Source organism: Erpetoichthys calabaricus, chromosome 5, assembly GCF_900747795.2.
Source record: "Erpetoichthys calabaricus chromosome 5, fErpCal1.3, whole genome shotgun sequence".
NCBI classification, from domain to species: domain Eukaryota; kingdom Metazoa; phylum Chordata; class Cladistia; order Polypteriformes; family Polypteridae; genus Erpetoichthys; species Erpetoichthys calabaricus.
The window spans coordinates 188,827,809-188,852,025 of NC_041398.2; the positions used below are offsets into that span (position 1 = coordinate 188,827,809).

General features: G+C 37.0%; 1 protein-coding gene across 1 annotated transcript in view; it reads left to right on the forward strand.

The window, feature by feature from the left end:
• The window catches only part of LOC114652111 (N-acylethanolamine-hydrolyzing acid amidase-like), a 41,765-nt gene that overhangs the window by 11,748 nt on the left and 5,800 nt on the right, over positions 1-24,217 (forward strand). Inside the window, exons 3-8 of the mRNA XM_028802309.2 lie at positions 2,707-2,833; positions 5,796-5,886; positions 10,885-10,961; positions 13,595-13,767; positions 22,902-22,964; positions 23,536-23,602. Of these exons, the coding sequence (XP_028658142.1) occupies positions 2,707-2,833; positions 5,796-5,886; positions 10,885-10,961; positions 13,595-13,767; positions 22,902-22,964; positions 23,536-23,602 (598 nt within the window). The remainder of the gene's footprint in view (positions 1-2,706; positions 2,834-5,795; positions 5,887-10,884; positions 10,962-13,594; positions 13,768-22,901; positions 22,965-23,535; positions 23,603-24,217) is intronic.

Below are 24,217 nucleotides of genomic sequence, written 5' to 3' on the forward strand. Positions count from 1 at the left end.
AGTGAAGAAATAGCATATTTTTTTTTTGCAGTCATTAACATATTAAAGCTGTGCAGTGCTTATTGCTCAAAGTAAAAATATAGCTACCCACTTTTACTCATTTACTGGTTTTGACACATTTAACAACAATAATGCTCAAGTTGTTAAGAAGTTCATCTGAGTTCTGTGGTAGGCTATTCGTCAAAGTCTCTTTACAGAACTGATTTATATAGTAATATGAGAGTACTCAGTCATTAATTGATCATTTAACATCCTGGCAGGACATCTCATTAGGTATTAGGTCTGGGAACTGCCTAGGCCATTCCAAAACTCTAAACTGTTTGTTTATCAGTCTAATTTAGACTCCCTAGTGTGTTTTTCTGATTATTTTCTCATTGCAACTTTAGAGTTGCTTCATACATAGTGAGAAACACAGTGTTTGGCCAAAATCTGTCTGAAGAACATTGTTTCAAAGTTTATGAGGGCTCTCCATGTATGTTTTGCAAAGTGTTGAGGTGAGTGCTGAAGTTTTTATTAGTGAGTAGTGATTTCTGCCTACCAACCCTGCTATGGATGCCATTTTTGCCCAGTTATGAACACAGTAAAGATGGGGCAGGGAGGCTTAGAGAGAAAAAGCCCGCCAGTTTGTAATTCGATACCCTCTCAGTTCCAGTAGAAGTAGTAAGCGTGCTTATTCACTCAGGCGGAAGGAACATTTCCTGTAGTTCAACTGGATGAGTAATGCTTCTGACTCAGATACTCTGGGTTCATGGCCAGCCTCTCTCTTTGTGAAGACATGAAACTGGTGTGCAGGAACCCTGTATGACTTACTTACTTATTGGTGACTAACAATGAATTTAGCTTAGGAGAGAGCAGCTTGCAAATTTCTGAATATTCTTTTAGGTGTAACTTTATGGAAGGCTCTAAACCTTGCTTTTAGAGAGATCTTAGCCAGATTCCCTTTCAGTAGCTGGAAATGAAGTTGCCAAGTGGATGGAAGGCCAAAATGAATTAATTTTAAAATTGTATCTGTTTTAATGTGAATTAAGGTTAAGAAGTGGCTTTGTAGCTGTTTTCATAATTATTGTCACCAGTAGCATTTTTTTTCTACATGTTTTCATGAATTTAAAAAATATCAGTTTACAGTAATTCTTAGAAACGGGGACACAGCAGGAAACTTGTTAAAGACAAATTTCAGATAAATGTTAGAATATTTTATTCCCACAAATAACCACAGACAAAATAGATAAATTACTAAGTAGTGTGTTGGGTATTAGGGTTTTAGGAACCTTCAAATCTTGATGTTTTGAAGAATCTGAGGTAGATGAATAGGATTGGTAGGCTTGTTGGCTGAATGGTGAAAATTGCTCTGATATTCTAATAAATTTCCCTTTTAATTGAATAATACACCTCAAGAACATGTATGATGTCAGCTTCACTCAGATTGTATTGGTGAAAAAATAGACTTATCAGGGTGCTCTAAATAGGACTGAAATGCTAATCTGTTAAATATTTGATGTTAATTATCCATTTACATTTTTTGAGTTTAATAGGGATAAATATCTTTTCCACCTCTGAAGATTTCAAATTTGATTTCTCTCCACACAAAACAAATCAAACATGCTTCTTGCTATACACTTGACAATACTTATACTTCATTTTGTCTTTTCTTCTCTAAACATTTCCCCTATGTTATACTACCAGTAACAAAGTATGACTACATTTATTATTAAAAACATGCAATATGGAAAATTAGACATGGGCAAACATTTTTTGACAGTATTCTATAAACCATATGGACAGAGAGATAGTTAATGTAAAGGCATTCACACGGGACCACTTTGGAATTGCCATTCAACTCATCCCATACATCTTTAGGGACAGGAGATGAAGGCTTCTACAGACATGCAAAGAAAATGTTAGCTGCACACATGCTGTACAAAAAGGCATAGGTTGCTGGATGTTTGAGACCTCTTTGCTAACCACAGTGCCATGGTGCTTCCCTTTGGGTACTGTAATCCATTACAACTACAGCCTTCGTAAATGCTGATGCTGGAAGTGCTGAGAATAAGTTCCTGCTGAGGGAAAGTGTATGCTTATGTGGACCTACTTTTTGTTTAATTTGTATTTTCAGTTTAGATTGATTTAGTTGGTATTCTTAAAGTGGTTTATTAACTGTTACTACCTAACAGTTTTACTTCAATATACTGCATAGTAATAATACTTAAAATTCAGAGTTCAAACATCCTGAAGCAATGAAAATAAAATACTGTGTTTGACCTTTACTTGCACATACAGTTAACCTGCTCCCCAACCAACCAACCTTGGTTGCAAACATCAAAGCTTTTATAATATTATAATCTTCACTGTCAAAACATATACATTTCTAGCCCAAGCATTTAGCTGATAGTGCTGTCAAAGGAAATATCTTTAAAATGCAATTTAATTATGGTATTTAGATTACTTAAGGTGTTAATAATCATGTCAGATATATCATAGTCATGCCTTACTAACTGTATTTGCTGCCTGTGGATATTACAGGTTTAGATGAGCAATCTGGAAGTAGTTGGAAGATAATATGGAATGACAGACTATTACAATTATTGTTGCTGTAGATTTGACCCTTGATACTTATTCCAATAAAGTAGACCTAATGAAAGAGTTTCTAAGTAAAGTACATTAAATATTGTTTTTTATATATTATTTGAACTTTTTCTCTCACTATAGGTTTTGTACCAGTATTGTTGCACAGGACACAAAAGGGAATCTTTACCATGGCAGGAACTTGGATTATCCACATGTTGATATTCTTAGAAACTTCACAGTTGATGTGCAATTCTTAAAAAATGGACAGGTATTTCTATAAGACTATTTTCAGAGTCCCTTTTTGTAGTTTCTTTGTTAATTGTATTGTACTGACCAATTTACCTTTGAAGCTATATCATGTAATTTATTGATGGATATTTGTAAAATATAGGTTGTACAGATGATTGAGGATTATTTGATTTTAATTTTTACTGATAGTCCCAATTTAAGTACATTCACACTGTTCAAGTATTAAATGAATAAAACATCAAGAGAGCAGATACGTTTCTGCCACCTCCTTATTTCGTCTTGTGATTTATTAGGGTATCTTATCAGCTCTGCTCAAGGGAACAGTTTATCATAAATTATAACAATACAAAGTACAAAAATATGAACTATTTTGGATTACCAATTAACTAATCAAGCTGTTAAATGGATTAACAGCCAGGCATCACACCTTAGGTTAGAAATGCATGTCATATACAGTATATATCACTGACTCCTCTTCACTACTTCATTTGAGAATTTTACATGTTTTAGAGAGGTCAGATATTTCCATTAATTGAAGGGGGAGTAAAAGAGAGAGATTTTTTACTATACCCATTGATGTGTTTTTTGGTCACAGTCTGTTTTAAATAAGCATCATTAAACTGTAGTGTGTATGGGGTCTTCTCCATTTCCAAGAGAAAACCTTTCCACCTTCTCAACATATAGGAAACAAAGAATTAATTCATTGAGAACTGCAGTACAATTATTTATTTTATTATTTAAGAAGAAATTCAATGTCTGTTTCATAATGTAAGCACATAAAATAAAATGCTTTTTATATGAATTGATCATGACATTCAACTCCTTCAGTCTGTCCTTGTAGCTCCTCATTTGTTGTAATGCAGGCCATGGAGACTTTTAATGATTATGGCTTTTTGTGCCCTCTGTTGGACATTTTGTTTCCTGAATTCGAAGCTGAGCACCCATTTTTTGCTACATTACATTTAGGCAGGAAGTTTGGTTTAGCAGGTCTGTGCAATATTTCAGTTCCATGCTTCTTCCAGCTAATTTGGAATAATGTTATTTTGTTATCTGCATTTATTAATTTTGTATAGTTCTGTATCTTTCATCACCCATACGTATTCCTGGATTTTGAGAATATGAGTCTTTCGTGCGAATATTATTAATATGGTGCCAACTACAAATCTTCCACATTGCTTTTTACATTTTGAATGAAATCATAAATATGAATTAATTGATGAGCTTCCATGACTCATATTCTGAAAAAGTCAAATCTAATCCCATCTGCCAACTGTGGTCTTAATCTCTGCTTCTTATAATTAGACAACTAGCCATTCACGAGGCACCATATCAAAAACATTTTGAAAAATAAGGTAAACAAGTTAGTTGCAATGCGGCATAAATTCAACAAATATGTAAGCCAATTTAATATGTGATAATTGGCCATAATTAGTCATTAGATCAATATATAATTTTTGCTTATTTTTCCACTGTTAATAAACCTAAATTTGTTTTTAAAGTTTAAATCTAATTATTTATAAAGTATTTCATAAAAAATTTTTGTTATTTGAGTGGCGCATAGCAAGAAATGTCATGAAGGTTTCACTATATTTCTGACACTTTTTTAAAAAAAGAATTGTTTTTATCAGAAATGTGTACAGAATGGTGTCACGGTGGTTAGTTTTATCATCTCATAACTCTAAGGACCTGTGTTTGTAACCCATGCCAGTCAAATTCAGTAGATTTTTTTATGTTCTCTGTCTGTCAGATGCTCTTTTGGTACTCTGGTTCTTAAAATCCAGAATTGTTTTCCGTCTTTCTTATGTATTTCATTTTGTATATAGCTAACATCTAAAATCCTAGGACTAGCAACTAAAGAAAACCACATGGATGAATAAAAAAAAATACAAATCAAACAGTCCATTTACTACCACTAAGGAGAATCAAATAACAAATACTATATACATATAGGTGATGTGGAATAAAAATTACATATCCCTCTTTCTATGTAAGGGTTAACATATGGTCTGTCATGTGCTGGACTGTTAAGCAAGAATGTACTCTGTGCTTAAAGTGCAAACTGCTTTATTTAAGAACTTCTACTTTTGTGTTTAAAATAGCCATATGACTTATGCTAGATAAAAGAGGAACTACTCTTTAAGATGTAAACAAGCTCACAATATAAGGAGCTGTTTAGAGACTGTAAGGGGGGCTTCTCTCTGGCTTGCAAGCAGAGAACTTACACCTACTCACCTGTTGTTAATAAAAGATTACTGACTGATTGATGAAGCTCCAGTCTTCCTCATTGAATTCTTCCACAGTGACAACATCCAGAATCAAAATGGGTGAACAGAACTGGAAAGATCAATAAGAGAAAAAATAACATTTAAAGAAATAGTGTAAATAATTACATAGACAAATTGTTAATAGTCCACCAGAACAAGTAAAGTGCATCACAATAATAATATCAAGATGAAGGCCTTATCGTGATTATCAGGTGATTTAGCTTTGAGCAGGTCAACTATATATCTGACATGCTTATGTTCAGAGCTTATTTGAATTAAGTAAAAAACAATAACATCTGAACTTTAAATTCCCACTCCCCGATTGAGTATTGCAAACTACAAATGATTATCCCATTGGGTCTTATAATGTAGAATGGGTTCAATCTGTTTAAAGATATTGTTTTGAATTTATGGTGTCATAGTGTTCATTGAATTTAGTTTTATTGGTTATAGAGATCACTAACACTGGAGGTTTAGCCATTATGACTAAAGTTGATTGTTTAAAATGTAAATATAGTGAAATCCTAATATAGCTGAAAGGATTTTTTTAATGAAAATCTGAAACTAGTTTCTGAATTTGAAGCCTACAGTATCTTATTTAAAATACATTAAATAAATGTATGGTCTAAAGCTAGAGTATTATTGAATATTCTTGGGATATACTGTTATGATCTTTGTTATGCATAACACCCAATCAAACTTTTTTTTTTGGACCAGGTTGCCTATAAGGGAACAACATTTGCTGGCTTCATAGGCCTTTGGACTGGGCAGAGTGCTAAAAAATTCACAGTTTCTGGAAATGAACGTGGTATGCATTTTTCAATTTTTTAAGACTATTTTCCTTACAAATTATGTTAAAAAATGCAAGCAGTGGCTTATAGTATTGATAGATGACAAGAATCCTAACTACTTCACCTGTCACATGTATAGCCGTCTAGTTGGTTTACTGTTTCCTTTTTAAGGGACTGACATTTTTCAGTTTATTTAAGAAGAGGTGTGCTATACAGGCATATTTGAGGCTGGTGCTGAAGATCTCTTCAAAGACTAATCTTAATTCCTCCAGTGGTTCTAAATCACCTTCATGTTCATGCATTTTCCAGCCTCCTTCACAATCCTTCAATAAAAAGAATACAGAGTACAAGACATCCATTGACCACATTTTTCTATATTTATTTTAGTGATAATACATACTGTAGTATGCATCAATAACATTATAATAGCACATGAACTTTTTGGTCACAATCCTAAGAAGCAAGACAAGACTTTTTTTATATATAATATCTGTTGTGATCAGTGGCGGACACAACTGTTACTAGTTAATAAATGGCAGTTTTCTATCTTGTTTTTTTTCTCCTTCTGTGATCACTTAGTGTTGAACATACAACATATCAAACTTTTCCTCAGGTTTTTTCAATAACAGTTTTCTTTATTAGGATGCCCTTATTCCTTTCATTTAATTTGCTGCTAAGATCTTTCTATTGTCATTAATCCTTTTTTATACATATAGTTCTTTTCATTTCAGTTTTCATTACTATGGATATATACTTTAGTATTTTCTTCCAGTTTCTGTAATGTGATATGATTTTTTTTTTTATTTAATATCTTTTTGGGATGAGTTAGACTTTAGCGTCTCCTCTACTGGCTAAAATGTACTCAGATGAGAGATGGTGATTCCTTTTGCTTGTAATCAATTGACTGTTGATTAATGCTGCTCACTTCCTGTGAGTGAACACTTTTATACTTTATTCTGTCTGTTTTCCTTCCTTACTCTTAAATAGAACCTGAGTATTTGTATGCAGTTTTTAGGTTTTACTTATTAAATAAATGTACTTATGAATTTTAGTATGTGCTGTTCACTATTAGTTCCACTTTTTAAGCAAAGGTCAATTTATTCAGTCTTTCCCCAGCACATTGTACTCTTGTTGCTTGAGTTTCACATGCTACCTTAGACACTGCCTCCATCCAGTAATATTTGGAAAAGGTCAGGGATAATCTTTAGTTTTGAGCTGTTCACATTCCTGTCTCTTTAACATTATTTAGACATATATTGCTTATCAGTCTGTTCTCTACCATCCAAGTATTACTCATTACTTGTGATTGCCCAATGTGCCATACCAAATCCGAAAAGGTTTGTAATCTGTATAGCTAACATCACTCTAGCACATGGTGTTCATTACAGTATTTGTCTCTCTTTGTTTCCACTAATTATGAATAAATTGTCTATTGTCTTATTTTTGAGGTCAAATATACATAGTTGGATGCTTTAAAATTTTTGCTTCATCACATTTCTTAACATGTGTGGGATATAGCTTTCCATAGTATGTCAACAGGGTCATTTTAAACCAATACTACAATGCAAAACAAAGGCTTAAGAATGAAATTTCAAAAGTCACAGTCTAGACTACACAGTTCCCTTAATTTTCTTGTAAAATGAAATACATTAAATTGTGTAATTACTTTATCAATGCATTTATATTATTAATCTATGTAAGACTATAGGATTCTCTTTGAAATTACTTTAAGCAATTTTCCCATTCTTTATTTCGTTCCACTTGTACATTAACAAAAATAAAATACTGGAAATGCAAAATTTACTTAGTAATAAAATGTGAAAATATTTTTGGAGCATTTGCAAATTAGATGTGGTGGATTTATGCGTTAACAATGTACTAAGGCAATTGACCATAGAAGGACTGCAAGATTTTTTTTTACTACATTAAATAGATAAAATAAGAAGTCTGAAAATTATATTGGGATGCTACCACAAGGGGTCAGCAAAATGCTGCTAATGGATCCAACACATGTCATTTGTGTCTAAGTGGTGTGTGTTCCTATGAGTATTCTTCCTACATCCCTAAAGACACGTTAGAGGGTGGATAACTGGTGACTCCACAGCAAACAAGCTGTAAGTTATCTTAACTCATAAATTTCTTTAATTGTGTGTATATGTGCATGTGTGCGCTTCTGTGCCTGTGCACATGTTTATTTAAATAAATTATGTATCTCAAAAACTACTGCAAAATATAGCAAATCAATATGCCTAGTCCCACAGCTGAACAAGCAGATTGCATAAATCCTGGTTAAATTTATAAATTCCTGCAGCAGTTATCATTGGACATAGGTCAAACTGGATCAAAAACAATAGTCCTAGAGTCTGTAATAAGGCAAGCACAACGCATCTTGTCTGAAGAAGACAGGTCAAGATTTTTGGAAGTTATCATTGTATGTCTGCCTTACTTTTCAGGATGAATATCTTGGAAACCACTTTTTATAAAATGTTCTAACTTTGCTGGGATATAGTCATCTAGGAGCTCTACATAACACAAAATATGTATAATTGTCTGGTGAAAATTGTAATGTTAAGATGCGAAAAACAAAACAAAGATGTGAAAATGAATTTCTATAGACATTTTGAACATCGTGGAATCAGATTCTGAATTTTTTACCCCAATATCAAACTTCCATTTAAATGGAAGTAATTATTACATTATTTATAAAAAATATTATGTCATCAGTGTCATCATGAATGGGTTGTCTCTGGTCGTCTAGTGACAGTTAGTGAAGGAGAGCTTAAGTACATGCATAGCGTACAAGCAAGTGGCAAGAACAGAACAGACATTATAGGCATGTACTGTACATTTAATCCTAAATGTGCTGAATGGCAAATTTCATTTGTCTTTTAATGGTCACTTCGAGCCTGTGATTATTCCAGCAGCACTGGGTGTAAGGCAACGATACACTGATCCTTTGCAGGGCTAGGTCCCACACCCTAGCAGAAAAGAGTGTGCAGCACACAATTCAGTAACAGAAAACAATGAATTACAGTAAGTATCATTTTAGTTATATCCAGTTATTTTTACAGATACTGTTGTGAAACAGGCTGATCTGGGGATAAAGCAGCCAGATTATCCATCCATTTTCCAACCCACTATATCCCAACACAGGGTCATGGGGGTCCGCTGGAGCCAATCCCAGCCAGCACAGGGCACAAGGCAGGAACAAATCCCAGGCAGGGTGCCAAGCCACCGCAGGACACACACACATGCACACACACACAAAAGGAACAATTTTGGATCGCCACTACACCTAACCTGTATGTCTTTGGACTGTGGGAGGAAACCGGAGCACCCGGAGGAAACCCACGCAGACATGGGAAGAACATGAAAACTCAATGCAGGGAGGACCCGGTCTCCTTACTGCGAGGCAGCAGTGCTACTACTGTGCCACCATGCTGTGCAGCCAGATTACATACCTCAAAACATAGAGGGTACAGGTTAGGGAAAAAAAAGGGGATAAATGTTGTTTACTTTACTGTACATGAAGGACTAAACATTTTGTGATAATTGAAAGGTATTACTGACAGGTTGCCAATATTCAGTGTTAAAACCAGTAATCATTTGACATTAACCACATTCACTGATACCAATCTATCCACAACTGTGCAGAGGAAATATGCAAACTCCATGTAGACTTCGGTACTTTGAAGCAGGAATTGTAGCTCTGTGCTACCACTGTGCCTATACGTTAAAATATCTGTACTAAATTGGCTAAATTTTAACCTGGTTAAAATTATATATATACCTATAATTTGTTTCAGTTCTTATCACTTGATTGCATATGACACATATGCTTAATCTCTCCCTCACTACCATCACTAGATGGCTGACGGGCAATATCTTTGCAAAATAATGCAATTAATTTTTGAAATAACAAAAGTGGTAGGAATAAACATCTGTAGTTTTTGACTCCATTTTGCTAAGATCATTTTAATTTCTGTGGTCACTTTGCAAGTGGCTTGATCGATCATTTTTGGTGATTGGTTGTTGACTTCTTGTTTTGATTTTTGATCAATGTTTCTTGGCTCAGCCATTACACTGATTTACATCTTCTAATCTTTTTAGAAGCCTTTTGGCTTGTGTTTCTTTTCCCATAAATCGTTAACTTTTCCCGACAGCATTGGGAACAACACTTATGTGTCACCCTGTATAAGTGAGTTTGAAAATCGTTATGTTATCATGAGGATTCTCAACATTAGCCTATTCGATTTTATTAATCACTGTTTTTTATTCTGTCCTATTTCTTAATTTCTTGGGTTTAACTTAATTCTTTGTTAAATTGGTGATCTTTTTCCTTATTGATTAAGGTTATTGCCAGATTGTATTGGATCTCACCTCAGGCATACATTGTGATAGACTAAACCTCAAAAGGAGGAACATTTAGTTCATAAAACACTAAGGATAAAACAGTTTTGACAAAATGTTGACTTTGTGCATCATTTTAAAAGAAAACACAGGTACATACAAGAAAAGAAAAACTTTGTAAATCAGCTAGTGGTTAGCTTTTCTTCAAACACCCTGCCATAAAAATTTGTACATTTTTAAAATATATTTAATAAACTTAGATTTTGAAAGGTATCTAAAATTCAAACATCATTACAGTATGTTAACCATCTTGATTTACATATAACACAGATTAAATAAATTCATCTTTACTGTAGTTAAAAGAAGCATTGGACAGATAATGGGGGTGGGGAGATAATACATGACAGAAAAATAAGTTTGGATATGAAAGCTTAAAGTACAAAAGTTTTACAGAAGGTTGTAGGAAATGATGGAAGGAAACAGAAAAGAATAAAAGAATTTGCAAAAAGAAATTGAGGTAAAGTCTGAGGGTTGATTATCGATTGTCAAACTGTCTAGCATGGTCTAGCAGAGAAAAACTGATTTCCAGAGTATTTCATCTGATGGCTTTGTTTTTGAAGAGTAGATAGTTCTGAATGCATAATTTTTGTTTGTTCTGTTTGCAGCTCAAGGCCATTGGTGGGAGAATGCAATTGCTGCTTTTTTGTTAAGAAATTTTCCTGTCAGTTGGCTCCTGAGGCAAGTGAGTAACAATATTTAGTAATACATGATTGCTTTGGGTGCATCCAGTGTTACACTAATGATGAATGCAAAACAAAGTAAAATATAATTTGATATAAAAGAAATATCCTTTTTTATAATTGTTATTAATGGCACAATCTTTTTGCCATCATTCACTATGCTCTGTAATTGGTGGAACACAAGCAAGGAAGAACAAATGAAAATATGAACATGATGCAAAACTACACATTATTACGTGTTTATTTCTGTGTTGTGCTATATGCCTTAGACTTTTCAAATACCAAAGCAACTTGTGTTTTCCACTACCTCTTCAGATGGGGATACGTTTTTGAATAGTGAAAGAAAAGAATAACTAAATAATAGCCATAGCACAGAAGTTAAAAAGTGTAAAATCATCAATTTGGAAATATCTTGAGAAAGAAAGAAACTATTGTTGTCTTTGGGAACTGGCTAAGGAAAACCAAAGCAGTTGTCTGAGCTGTAAGGAAAATCCTATACCCTCTGTTGCGGAAATCACCAGCAGTTTCCACAGAAATGAAGGTACAATTTATAAAATAGACAATATACAGAGATATTACAAATTGATATCATGCTAGATTTTTAAATAACTGCTGATAATGTTAGCCAGACACAAACATATCTAAAAAAAAAATTAAACTGTCCACAGACTATCTAGTTGTCCTTCTTTGAAATTTTCAGTTTTCAACACAGAACAAATCACAATTTTGATATTACTCTGCCATTAGCTTTGAAGTTTACTGTACACAACTTGCAAATTAAATGCTCAAATTTAAGTAAATTGGTATGCTTTTATTTTCTACACTTTCATTTGCTTTAACAGTTCAGTGCTAGAGCCAACTGATGCTCTGTCCTTGCATCCATCTTCATACATTTTACCCTTGTCAGAGTAGCAGCTTGCTTCAGTGGCAGTATGGCTAAAGCTTTATTCCAGCATGGACTCAATTCCAATACATAAAAATTCACACACTCCATTTAACAGCATGTCTTGGGACTGAGAGAGAGAGAATACAGGAGCCTACTGTGGGAGAAACCCATATATAAAATAAAAACTCTACAAATACAGTAAAGCGCCCCATCCCAGGCTTAAACCCTGGAACAAAAAGTAAGATATGGGATTGCTTCCCTGCTACTATACTAACTACCTATTAATTTTCTCTGTTATTACTTCTGTATTTGGCTTTGAATTTGTGAAGCAGGTTAAAACTAATTATACTTTTGAGTTAACTATTCTGCTGTAAGCTTTTTCTCCTTTATTCCCAAAATGTACTAATACTTCAGTTTTAATGGTTTCAGTTTTTGACAATACATTGAAGGGCTGTTTTTTTCCCTGTCCCAAGAAGTCATTATACCCTTGCTTTAACCAATCAATTGAAAAGAATGTGAAATTTTAAAAATCCAAAAGACTCCTAACAAAACAATTCAGAAACGTCTTAGAAGGCATCAGGGACAAGGAGTTGGATTTCAAACAAGCCAAAGAGCAAGAAGCAGTCAAAAGCCAGAAGATCTAACCTCTTCCAACTTCATCTCCAGAAAAGCTAAATGCTCACCAACATAATCTGAGAAGCAGAAACTAAATTGCTAAAAATTAAAAAAAAGTTTAATACACAATTTTGAACAATGGGCTACACATAAAACCAACATACAAATTATCACGCTAATGACAGAACTCTTGACTCTGGTGATCGTTCTCTATTGCTCCCTAGCAATGCATCATAGCAATGCCTTTGATGAAATGGTGGCACCTGCTAAAAAACAAAATGGTGCTGAAATAGAATTCAAAATATAATGGTAGTAAAATCAACAAAGCTCAAACAAATATATTATCCAAAAACAAGAATAAATTAGATTTCTTCAAAATTTAGCAGATCATCAGGAAAAATTTCTATTGTTCAAAAAATGTTAACATATCAGAGTCTTGTCATACATGTGTTTGTCACTGTTAACATTTCTTTACTATGCTGCTGTAACCCTGGATAACTTGCAAGTGCAAGTGCACCTTGGACCCTGTGCTTTAGAAGGGGATCTTTTTTCTTGCCATTTTGCATCTTAATTAAAGGATAAGTGTCTGTGTGTCTGTCTGGTTGCTATGTCTCTGACAATAAAAATGATGGCGCATCACAAACATTAATCTGGGTTTTCAGGTCTTGGAAATATATAGTAGCAGCTGAAAACACACCCAAAGGCACTATGGACCAACCAAATGAATGATGCTGTCAACTTGTCCCACTTGAAATTTTGGCATTGTTGACATCTAGGAGGATGGGGTTCCCCCTTGGAGTTCAGATAATGGCAACCTCCTTAGGTTTAGGGGTTTGTGCGGCTGCATGTATCCTTGAAAAATCACCCAAAAAAACAGCACAATGCTAAATCTAAATTTTTCTCTGTGCAACAATTTCAAAAAAAGCCCAATTTGGTGTAACACTGCACATCTGGCAACCTTGACATTAACTCTACTTTTACAAATCATGTATAACAGAGACATATGCATTGCATGGTGCACTGAAAACATTAATGCTGAAGTCTACGTTGATTACTTAGATTTCTAAGAATAGGTAGCACAACTAGTTACAGTATGTCTAGAATCCAACAACACTTACTATATTTCTATTGTAGACTCTTGAAGAAGCTGAGGACTTCCAGGATGCTGTGGTTAAACTTTCCAAAATCCCTATAATAGCTGATGTGTACTACATTGTGGCTGGAGTCCATCCAAAAGAAGGGGTGGTTGTGACCAGAAACCGAGAATCTGCTGCAGATATTTGGCTTTTGAATCCCTTAGCTGGTGTGTAAGTATCTATTAAAATGTTCACACAAGACTGGAAATCCTGGAGAAAAAACTCACACATAAACCAAAGCATTAATATGTTTATTTCTTTTTTAGCTTAGATTCATGTAAATCTTTAAATATGAAGTGCATATCGACCAAATCGTGAAAAGTTAAATAATTCAGTTCACTTGCTAAGGAACTTTGACAAATTTGTCACATCTCCTTCCAGGTATAGCTATTCAAAGTGGAGTAGATTATATTGGCAATCTCAAACCATCCCAAAACCAAACAGAAAGCTCAGCAGTCCCAAGTCTGAAAAAGGTATAATAGAGTAGTAACAGAGAACCCAAGAAACTAAATGAGTAACAAAGTACAGTGCATCCGGAAAGTATTCACAGTGCATCACTTTTTCCACATTTTGTTATGTTACAGCCTTATTCCAAAATGGATTAAATTCATTTTTTTCCTCAGAATTCTACACACAACACCCCATAATGACAACATGAAAAAAGTTTACTTCAGGATTTTTGCAAATTTATTAAAAATAAAAAAACTGAGAAATCACATGTACATAAGTATTCACAGCCTTTGCTCAATACTTTGTCGATGCACCTTTGGCAGCAATTACAGCCTCAAGTCTTTTTGAATATGATGCCACAAGCTTGGCACACCTATCCTTGGCCAGTTTGCCCATTCCTCTTTGTAGCACCTCTCAAGCTCCATCAGGTTGGATGGGAAGCATCAGTGCACAGCCATTTTAAGATCTCTCCAGAGATGTTCAATCGGATTCAAGTCTGGGCTCTGGCTGGACCACTCAAGGACATTCACAGAGTTGTCCTGAAGCCACTCCTTTGATATCTTGGCTGTGTGCTTAGGGTCATTGTCCTGCTGAAAGATGAACCGTCGCCCCAGTCTGAGGTCAAGAGCACTCTGGAGCAGGTTTTCATCCAGGATGTCTCTGTACATTGCTGCAGTCATCTTTCCCTTTATCCTGACTAGTCTCCCAGTCCCTGCCACTGAAAAAATCCCCACAGCATGATGCTGCCACCACCATGCTTCACTGTAGGGATGGTATTGGCCTGGTGATGAGCGGTGCCTGGTTTCCTCCAAACGTGATGCCCGGCATTCACACTAAAGAGTTCAATCTTTGTCTCATCAGACCAGAGAATTTTCTTTCTCGTGGTCCGAGAGTCCTTCAAGTGCTTTTTGGCAAACTCCAGGCGGGCTGCCATGTGCCTTTTACTAAGGAGTGGCTTCCGTCTGGCCACTCTACCATACTGGCCTGATTGGTGGATTGCTGCAGAGATGGTTGTCCATCTGGAAGGTTCTCCTCTCTCCACAGAGGACCTCTGGAGCTCTGACAGAGTGACCATCGGGTTCTTAGTCACCTCCCTGACTAAGGCCCTTGTCCCCCGATCGCTCAGTTTAGATAGCTGGTCAGCTCCAGGAAGAGTCCTGGTGGTTTTGAACTTCTTCCACTTACGGATAATGGAGGCCACTGTGCTCATTGGGACCTTCAAAGCAGCAGAAATTTTTCTGTAACCTTCCCCAGATTTGTGCCTCGAGACAATCCTGTCTCGGAAGTCTACAGACAATTCCTTTGACTTTATGCTTGGTTTGTGCTCTGACATGAACTGTCAACTGTGAGACCTTATATAGACAGGTGTGTGCCTTTCCAAATCATGTCCAATCAACTGAATTTACCACAGGTGGACTCCAATTAAGCTGCAGAAACATCTCAAGGATGATCATGGGAAACAGGATGCACCTGAGCTCAATTTTGAGCTTCATGGCAAAGGCTGTGAATACTTATGTACTTGTGCTTTCTCAATTTTTTTATTTTTAATAAATTTGCAAAAATCTCTAGTAAACTTTTTTCACGTTGTCATTATGGGGTGTTGTGTGTAGAATTCGGTGGAAAAAAATGAATTTAATCCATTTTGGAATAAGGCTGTAACATAACAAAATGTGGAAAAAGTGATGCGCTGTGAATACTTTACGGATGCACTGTATATGTTAACAGATGAAGAGATAATACTTCTGCCGCATGGGCTTTAACTAACTCAGGACTTGCATGGCAGTCTGTCAGGTGGGATGTCTTCTGTACCTGTTATCACCACTAGATAGATAGATAGATAGATAGTTAGATAGATACTTTATTAATCCCAAGGGGATTAATAGTCATAATTTTCTCTAATAATTTACTATTATTATTATTATTATTATTAATAATAATTTACTATTATTATTATTATTATTAACTAAAGATTTACTTTTTTAATCCCAAGGGGATTAATAGTCATAATTTTCTCTCTAATTTTCATAATAGTCTCTCTTTCGCCTTTCATATCTCTTTCTCAACATCTCTCTTTCTTATGCCTTTTTAAATCTTGCCTCCACTAACCTGTCGACTCCAAGTTCACTGGAGTAATGACAGGAAGGAGCTTTCAAGTCTCAGCCAGGGGATGTTTCCCGGATACATTCTGTAGCAATTTCCTTGATCAAAAATTCCCCCTGAATATCCTGAAGATATGCCCTTCTAGCATTCTGTCTATCAGCCCCAGGTACTCCCATGGTCCTAAGCCACAGCGCACCCTTAAAGGGCACGGCAACTCCCAGTTTAAATAGGCATCATAAAACACAGCAGGCGTCATGCAGGTTGTAAAGAGCCTCTTTTGCTGCCATTCATCAAGATAAAGGAATTCCTTTAATTTATGTCCTCTGCTGAAATTATGTAATCCTATGTCCTGAAGTACCCTATGGTCCTTTTTTGCCTGCAGTGCCAGACACTACCTGGCACCATTTTGAAGTGGTTTTACCTACCTGCTTTGACCTGTGAAATAAATTAGGTCAAAATTAACTGTTTCTCAGTGCAACTTTCAGTCCACATTTTTCCTTTCATGGCTTCAAGTAGTCATAATCCATCCTGGTAGCATCAGGTGTAATGCAGAAAACACTTTTGGACTGAATGCCAGTCCATCTCAGGGTGTACTCACTCATATACCGGCATTCAGTCGTTCTGGGACAGTTATCTTACAAACCAAACAAATACCAATACATTTTGAGTTTAGATGAGTTTTGTAAACTCCATACTCTTATAGTAGTTTGAAGTGAGGTCACAATCATTGTTATAAACAATGATTGATATAGTAGTGAGTTTATTGTTAAGTTTCAAAAAATGCAGATAGATTCACCTGTGGGAGCATTGGTGTAACTTCAAGTAGTTACACTCATTTCTATTCACTTGCTTTCTGTGACCTTCAGTAATGGTTTCCTCATTGTGATTATGTAATCTTTATTTTATGTTAATTTATTTTATTTCTGTTTATGTTATGTTAATTGTGTGTTTTTTCTTCTTTTATTGTAAAGCACTTTGGCCACAGCATTCCTATGTTGTTTTAAATATGCTATATATATAAATTGACATTGACATTTACAGTAAGGGTGGGGCAGTTGCACCAGGGCCTGTTACTGTTTCGCAAGGCTTCATTATTAAAAAGGCTGCCTACTTTGTTGAATTTCATAAAGCGTTTGACTCAGTTGATCAAGCTGCCCTGTGGGACATCCACAGACTTTGCTGGATCCCCCCCAAAGTTGCTGGATATCATAGCTGGCCTATACACTGGTATTGTGAGTGCTGTGCAGAGTGGAGGCAGAACCTCTGCATTATTTCCAGTTGATTGTGGGGTTTGGCAGGGGTGTGTTCTTGCTCCTACTCTGTTCAGTGCTGGCATGGACTGGGTGTTGGGCAGGGTCATGGGCTGTGGGGCATTTGTTGGTGAAGAAAGATTCACTGTTCTTGACTTTGCCAACAAAGCTGTGATCTTCGCAGAGACATTGGAAACTCTGATCGGGGCTTGCAAGTGTCCCGGATAAAAACCGAGATCCAGATTTTTAATGACCTCTTAGTCACACTGCTGATGGCTGTGCATGTCTGCGGAAAGAATGTCGACCTTGTTGAGAGGTTTACTTACCTCGGCAGTGACATTCATGTCTCTGGTGACCTTTCCTATGAAGTCAGTAGACGGATAAGGAGCCATGATAAGGGGGCCATGAGTTTGATGGAAAGGGGTGTGTGGTGCTCCTGATATCTTTGCAGAAGGATGGAGGTCCATATCTTTAGAGTCCTGGTGCTTCAGATAGATGGTCATTTCCAGAGGGTGGTACTAAACCGCATGTCTGCCTGGGGGGTCGCCATGTGGTAGGTGCGGCAATGTGCTGTACCAGTGCATGCTCCCCGACCTGACTTAACCTGACCTGACAAGAGAATGACTAAAAAGTCTAATGATATTATCATTCCCATAACTCCATAAGGCTTAATTATGACTATTGGCCATTTATGTAGATCATGTATCTCAAGTAGTCATTTTTAATTTAATTTAAAGTTGAGTATTTTTCACATTGAAGTTCTGTGTTCACACTTATGGTGTACATTAATTTGCCACTTTAAACTGTGTTCTAAAGTGAAGCATTTAAATTAAATTTAAAAAATTTTTAAAATAAAACAAGTCTATTCTTGCACTTTTAAAATGGAAGTCATGAGGCAGGGGTCTAAATACACAAGATTCAAGGTTCAAGGTTCTTTTATTTGCCATTTGTGCATAAAACCAACAGTCAAAGCACATTGGAATTCTTGTGCAGAGCTCTGTCCGAGTCATAGTAAAATGTTTAAAAAATTTAAAAAACAGTAAAACAAAATAATAAATAATGTAGATTATACCAGCACTATACAGAAAGGTGGTAATATCTACACAAAAAAAATACAATATATTATAGGTATTGCACAGTTAAAATATTGCACATTTTTCACTCGTCATGTACATGATAAGTGAAGTGAGGTAGCGTGAGATTATTACACATATTCAATAATTTTGTTTAGCCATCAGTCTGACTGTGGCGGGGAAGAAGCTATTGAAAAACCTTGTTCTGTGAGAGAAGATGCTGTCCGCTCTGCTTTGTCTCAGATTGTACATACAGTTTTTGTGTCTGATCATAGAGTGAGCTAGATGGAGTGAGTCCCTGATAATTCCCTCTGCTCTTTTCTGACAATGTTGTGTGTACATAAAGTCCATAGAAGGAAGTTTTGTCCCTATGATCCTCTCCACATCTTTTATGATTCTTTGCAAAGCCTTCCTCTCTGCCTGTGTGGTGTTTCCATACCAGACAGTGATGCCTGTGGTGAGAATGCTCTCTATCAGTCTTCTGTAGGCCTGGGTGAGAGGGCGATGGTTCAGGCTGGCTTTCCTGAACAGCCGAATAAAATATAGCCTTTGCTGAGCTTTTTTCACTGTGGCTGTGGTGTTAAGAGTCCAGTTCAGGTCTAATGTAACCTGCAATCCCAGGAATCTGTGGCTGTCGGCCCTCTCCACCTCAGTCCCTTTGATGATAAGAGGCTATAGAGGGGGAGGATTCTTCCTGAAGTCCAATATTATTTCTTTGGTCTTATCTATGTTGAGGATGAGGTCATTCTCCTCTCCATAGACAAGAATGTTGTTTACCATGGTCCTGTACCCTGACTCGTCCCCCACCTTGATGAGCCCCAAGATGGTGGTATCATCAGTATATTTAATGACGATGGTGTTGACCTGGGTGGAGACACAGTCATAAGTGTTCAGAGAGAAAAGTTTGGGGCTAAGGCAACAGCCCTGTGGGGATCCTGTGCTAACTGTGAGCTCAGCAGACACCTGTCCTCCCATTCTCATCACCTGTGGTCTATCCATCAAGAAGTCCAGGATCCAGTCTGTCAGCTTCTTGATCAGTTTTCCCGGGCGGATAGTATTGACAGCAAAACTGTAGTCCAGGAAAAGCATCCTGGCATACGTTCTGCTACTTTCCAGGTGTTGCAGAATGTGAAGTAGGGCTATTGCTACCGCGTCATCCACTGATCGATTGGGGCGATAGGCAAACTGGAGGGGGTCAACAGTGTTCAGGACCATATGGTTGATGTGCGTGAGAATCAGTTTTTCTAGACATTTCATAGTGACTGGTGTGAGTGCCACTGGCCTAAAGTCGTTTAGAGTAGATGTGTCCGATCTTTTGGGGACTTGTAAAATGGTGGAGGATTTAAAAATACGGGGGACTACTGCCTGGGATAATGACAGGTTGAAGATGTCGGCATACACACCAGCTAATTGGTCTCCACAGTCCCTCAAAACTCTGGGAAGAACTCCATCGGGTCCCACCGCCTTGTGGGGGTTCACCTTCTTCAGGGCTTTCAGGACCTGTGTGTGTGTCACCTGAAAGGCAGTGTCTGTGGGGTCACAGGGGGCCTTTGAGGGTGTGTCTGTATTCAGCCTGTCGAACCTGACATAAAAGGTGTTTAGGCTGTCTGGAAGGGTGACATCTCGGAGATCTGTAGTTGTTGTGGTTCTCCTGTAGTTTGTGACAGATTGAATTCCCCGCCACATGCTGTGCGTGTTATGGTTAAGGTAATAGCCTTCAAGTTTTTGTGAGTGAGCCCTTTTTGCTGCTCTGATGGACTTCTGCAGCTCATACCGGGCTCTCTTATACTCCACTTGATCTTCTGACTTGAAGGCCTCCTGCCGCTTCCTGATTTTCTGTTTTATATCCCCATTAAACCAAGGTTTTTGGTTGGGGAACATACGCATGGTCCTGGGAGGGGCACATATGGACGTGCACCAGCTAATGTAGTCACCCACAGTCTCTGTATATTCATGAATATCGTTAGTGGCCTTTTTAAAAATGCTCCAGTCTGTGGCCTCTAAGCAGCCCTGCAGACTAGCTTTTGCGTCATCAGTCCAGATGTTGATGGTCCTGGTTTTGACTGGTTTTGTCTTGAGCCTTTTGTTATAAACTGGTTTAAGCCGGATCGCCAGGTGATCAGACTTTCCAAAATGAGGTTTTGGTTCAGCTGAAAAGGCATTTCTGATGTTACTGTAGCAGTGGTCCAGTATTTTATTTCCCCTGGTGGGAAAGGTCACAAACTGATGCAGTTTAGGCATATTTTTCCGGAGACTGCAGTGGTTAAAATCTCCCAAAATGATCACAGCGGCAACTGGGTATGTGTTTTCATGCTTGATGATCATATCGTGTACCTTCTTCAGTGCAGCCTCCAGCTTAGCGGAGGGTGGGATGTACACAACACTCACAATGATGCATTGCAGTTCTCTGGGCAGATAAAATGGCCTTAACTTCAAAGTCAGATATTCCACGTTTTCAGAACAGGATTTATAAATGATCTTACAGTCGGTACACCACAATTGTTTGACGAGGGCGGCCGTTCCTCCTTCGCGAGACTTACCGCTGTCTGCAGCGTCTCGGTCCTCCCTGAAGACCATGTAGCCATCTGGTGTTATTGCCTCATCAGGTGTCCTCTCCCCCAGCCAGGTTTCGCAGAAACACAATATGGAGCAATCCTGAATGTCCTTCTGCGTGGAAATCTGAGCATGGAGCTCGTCCATCTTATTTTCCAGAGACTGAACGTTTGCAAACAGTATGACCGGGAGGGTTAGCCTTCCATTTCTAACCAAGCGCCGGAGCCTTCGGTCAGCTCCTACCCGTCTGCCGTGCCTCTGCTTCAGCCTGTTCTCAGAAGAGGTCCCTGGCGGGGGTCGACCCAACATTGAGTCAGCATAGTATGCTAGCTCAGGGTGGGATTCCAGCAAGATCGGGTCGAAAAGTCCGATATGGCTGCACTCTCTCAGTTGTAATAAGGTCACCCGATCATAGAAAACGTTTGCAGAGTATGTCTTACCTCGGCACTGAAATGCTTTCTAGCCAAATTCAAACATTCTCACTATGATGTGGCTCATCATCCAACTGAAGAAGACAGGAATTCAAATTTAGTTTTACATAAATGGCAAGCACCCCCTGCACATCAGCTGTAAAAAAACATGTAACCATCCATGTTGTGATCCCACCTCTGTTATTTAGTGTGTAATGACATCTTAATTTCATGCTGCTACATATAGGTCGCTTCTTTTATTCCTGATACTCTGTGCATTAAGGCAGGCAATTTTTATGCTACTCTTATTACCTATGCTTTTTACCTTGGGACTAAAAATTTCTGAGCTATTGTGTACTGTGTATTACCACTGCCTGTCCCTTTCATGTGAAGTTCCAAACTTGGTCTATCCTAAACTCCCTGCGCCCCAACCACCCCCATTCTCTAGTTGAAACCATCCTCAATTAATATGCAGTACATTGGTACCCCCCGTTCAAATGCAACCCAATGAACAAGTCTCATCTGTTTGAGAAGCACCCCCAATTGAACCTATGCCCCTCTATACAAGAAGATCTGAGCCATGTGTTCATACCTTCTAATCTCAGTTTTACCTTGACTGATGCATGGAACAGGCAAAACTTCAGAGAAGACCACCATGTTAATTTTACTCCTCAGCTTTACCTCCAATTCCTTAAATTTGGATTGCATAACTGGTAGCCTGCCTTTACACATGCCCTTTATTCCAACTTGGAAAATAACCCAGGCTTCCATTGAAGTCCCCACCTGTGCACTGTGGTGGTGACACAGCATGCAAGACTCTATGTCCTCGTGCCCTGTTGTTATCACTATTAAATCCATACAGCACACTGATTTATTTACATGGATGATTTTGGTGCAGACTAGTGTTATCAAATATTTCTATTTCAAATCATGCTGTGTAGTACCGTTCTTATAATGATTTGGTGGAGTGTTAAAGTTTGTCAGTAATGAGGGGGTTATTATCGACCAAGGTAATAAGTTCAGTATTGAGCCCCGGCTAGCAAACAAGTTGGCATCTTGGTAGTGATGTGTGTGTTTCTCAGATCTCCTCTGCTACCATAGCATCAGGCTTGTCAATGATTTTGTCCACTTCCTCAATATCTGTGTCTGCTTATGACTGTCCGTTTTGATTTAAGCTGATCATTTGATGTTCAGTTAGGAGACGTTTTGTGCTCTGTACTCTAGAAAGCCTTATTGAAAGTAATCACATATGTTATATCCAAATGAAATGAGTCATACCTAAAATCCAATCATCAGGACAAATTAACTAATCCGTAGAAGTTTTGAGTGTCTGATTAGAGCTATTTAAAGCAACATGTTTCTCGATTTCCATTAGTTTTGAATACTGAAAGAGTTGATGTTTTCCTTAACAGCAAATATGCAGGTGTATTAATATATTTTAACATTTTGTGTATTTTATTTTGATGTAGGTGGTACTTAGTTGAGACAAATTATGACCACTGGAAAAAGCCTCCTCCACATGATGACAGAAGGTATTTATTTTTATGAAGCATTATTTAAAATAGGTTTGGTGAGAAAGCATCACAGAAAATGCAAAATAATAAAAAGATAGTGACCACATATAAATTCCAGACATATACAGCTCATATGTGTGATCACATAACCATTAAGTTAGCTATCCTTATGTAATTCTCAAATCTGCCCAGAAATACAGTGAGGTCAACAGCATCAAAGGCAAACCTGAAGTCTTGGAGCACAGTAGTAGGATGAGAGTCCAAGAATGCATTGTTAGCTTTGCTCAGGTATTTTAATTCTTTGTATTACCTAGAGCGAAAATCACATTACTTATGTTTCTCTCAAATTAATCTTTTAAAATGATTTCCCTGTTTTGTTTTTCATCTTTTTAAACAATGTGTAACAACTGTGAACATGTAAACAATAAAATACTGAGGATGTCTGGTGAGTGTGACGAAACTGACAGTTTTGCAGTTTTTGTATTTATTGTATTATGGTTATTTGTCACAGATTATCTTGGTGCAACTAATGAAAATTTAAAGGGGTAATTTACAGAATATGTTAACATGATTTTGTGATATTTCCTAGGACGCCCGCCATGAAACAGCTTAACATCACAGGACAAAGTAACATTAATTTTGATACACTTTATCAGGTAACAGTTTTTTTGCTTTATTATTGTTTTAATCTTTATTTACTTTTTAAATTGAGAAGCTTTTTCCTTAATTTGACTTGAGGCTATCTTGCCTTTGCCAATAACCTTAATGTTACCTGTGACCCTATAGTCCACCAATCCAGACATAAATATGACGACATCACAGGACTATTTTGATGAAATTATTTTATTTTTCTTCAGATCCCATCATGTGGCATCTCCTGTGTAGGGCTTTATTTTATACAGGCCAAACAGCTTTAAATTTCATAAATATGCGCCAGTCACATAGGAGTTCTACTGTATAGAACAAGAACTGACCAAGAACTTCACTTTCATTGAAAGAAACCAATATAAAACTTCCAAATGTAAATTTAAATACTATGATGTTATGCTGATGCAACTGCTAAATGGACGAGTTTTGCAGTATATGCATGAGTCTATTATTGTGGACTCTATGGACAAACAGTATTAGAGCATATCACTATGTTGTGAATGTGTGCATGTAACTTAAACAGGGCCACATGTAGACATAATGCAGACATATAGGTTAGTGCCATTTTTCCCTCTCCATGATTTTATTTTTTTGTTTCTTTTTTTTCTTCAAATGGGAGCCAA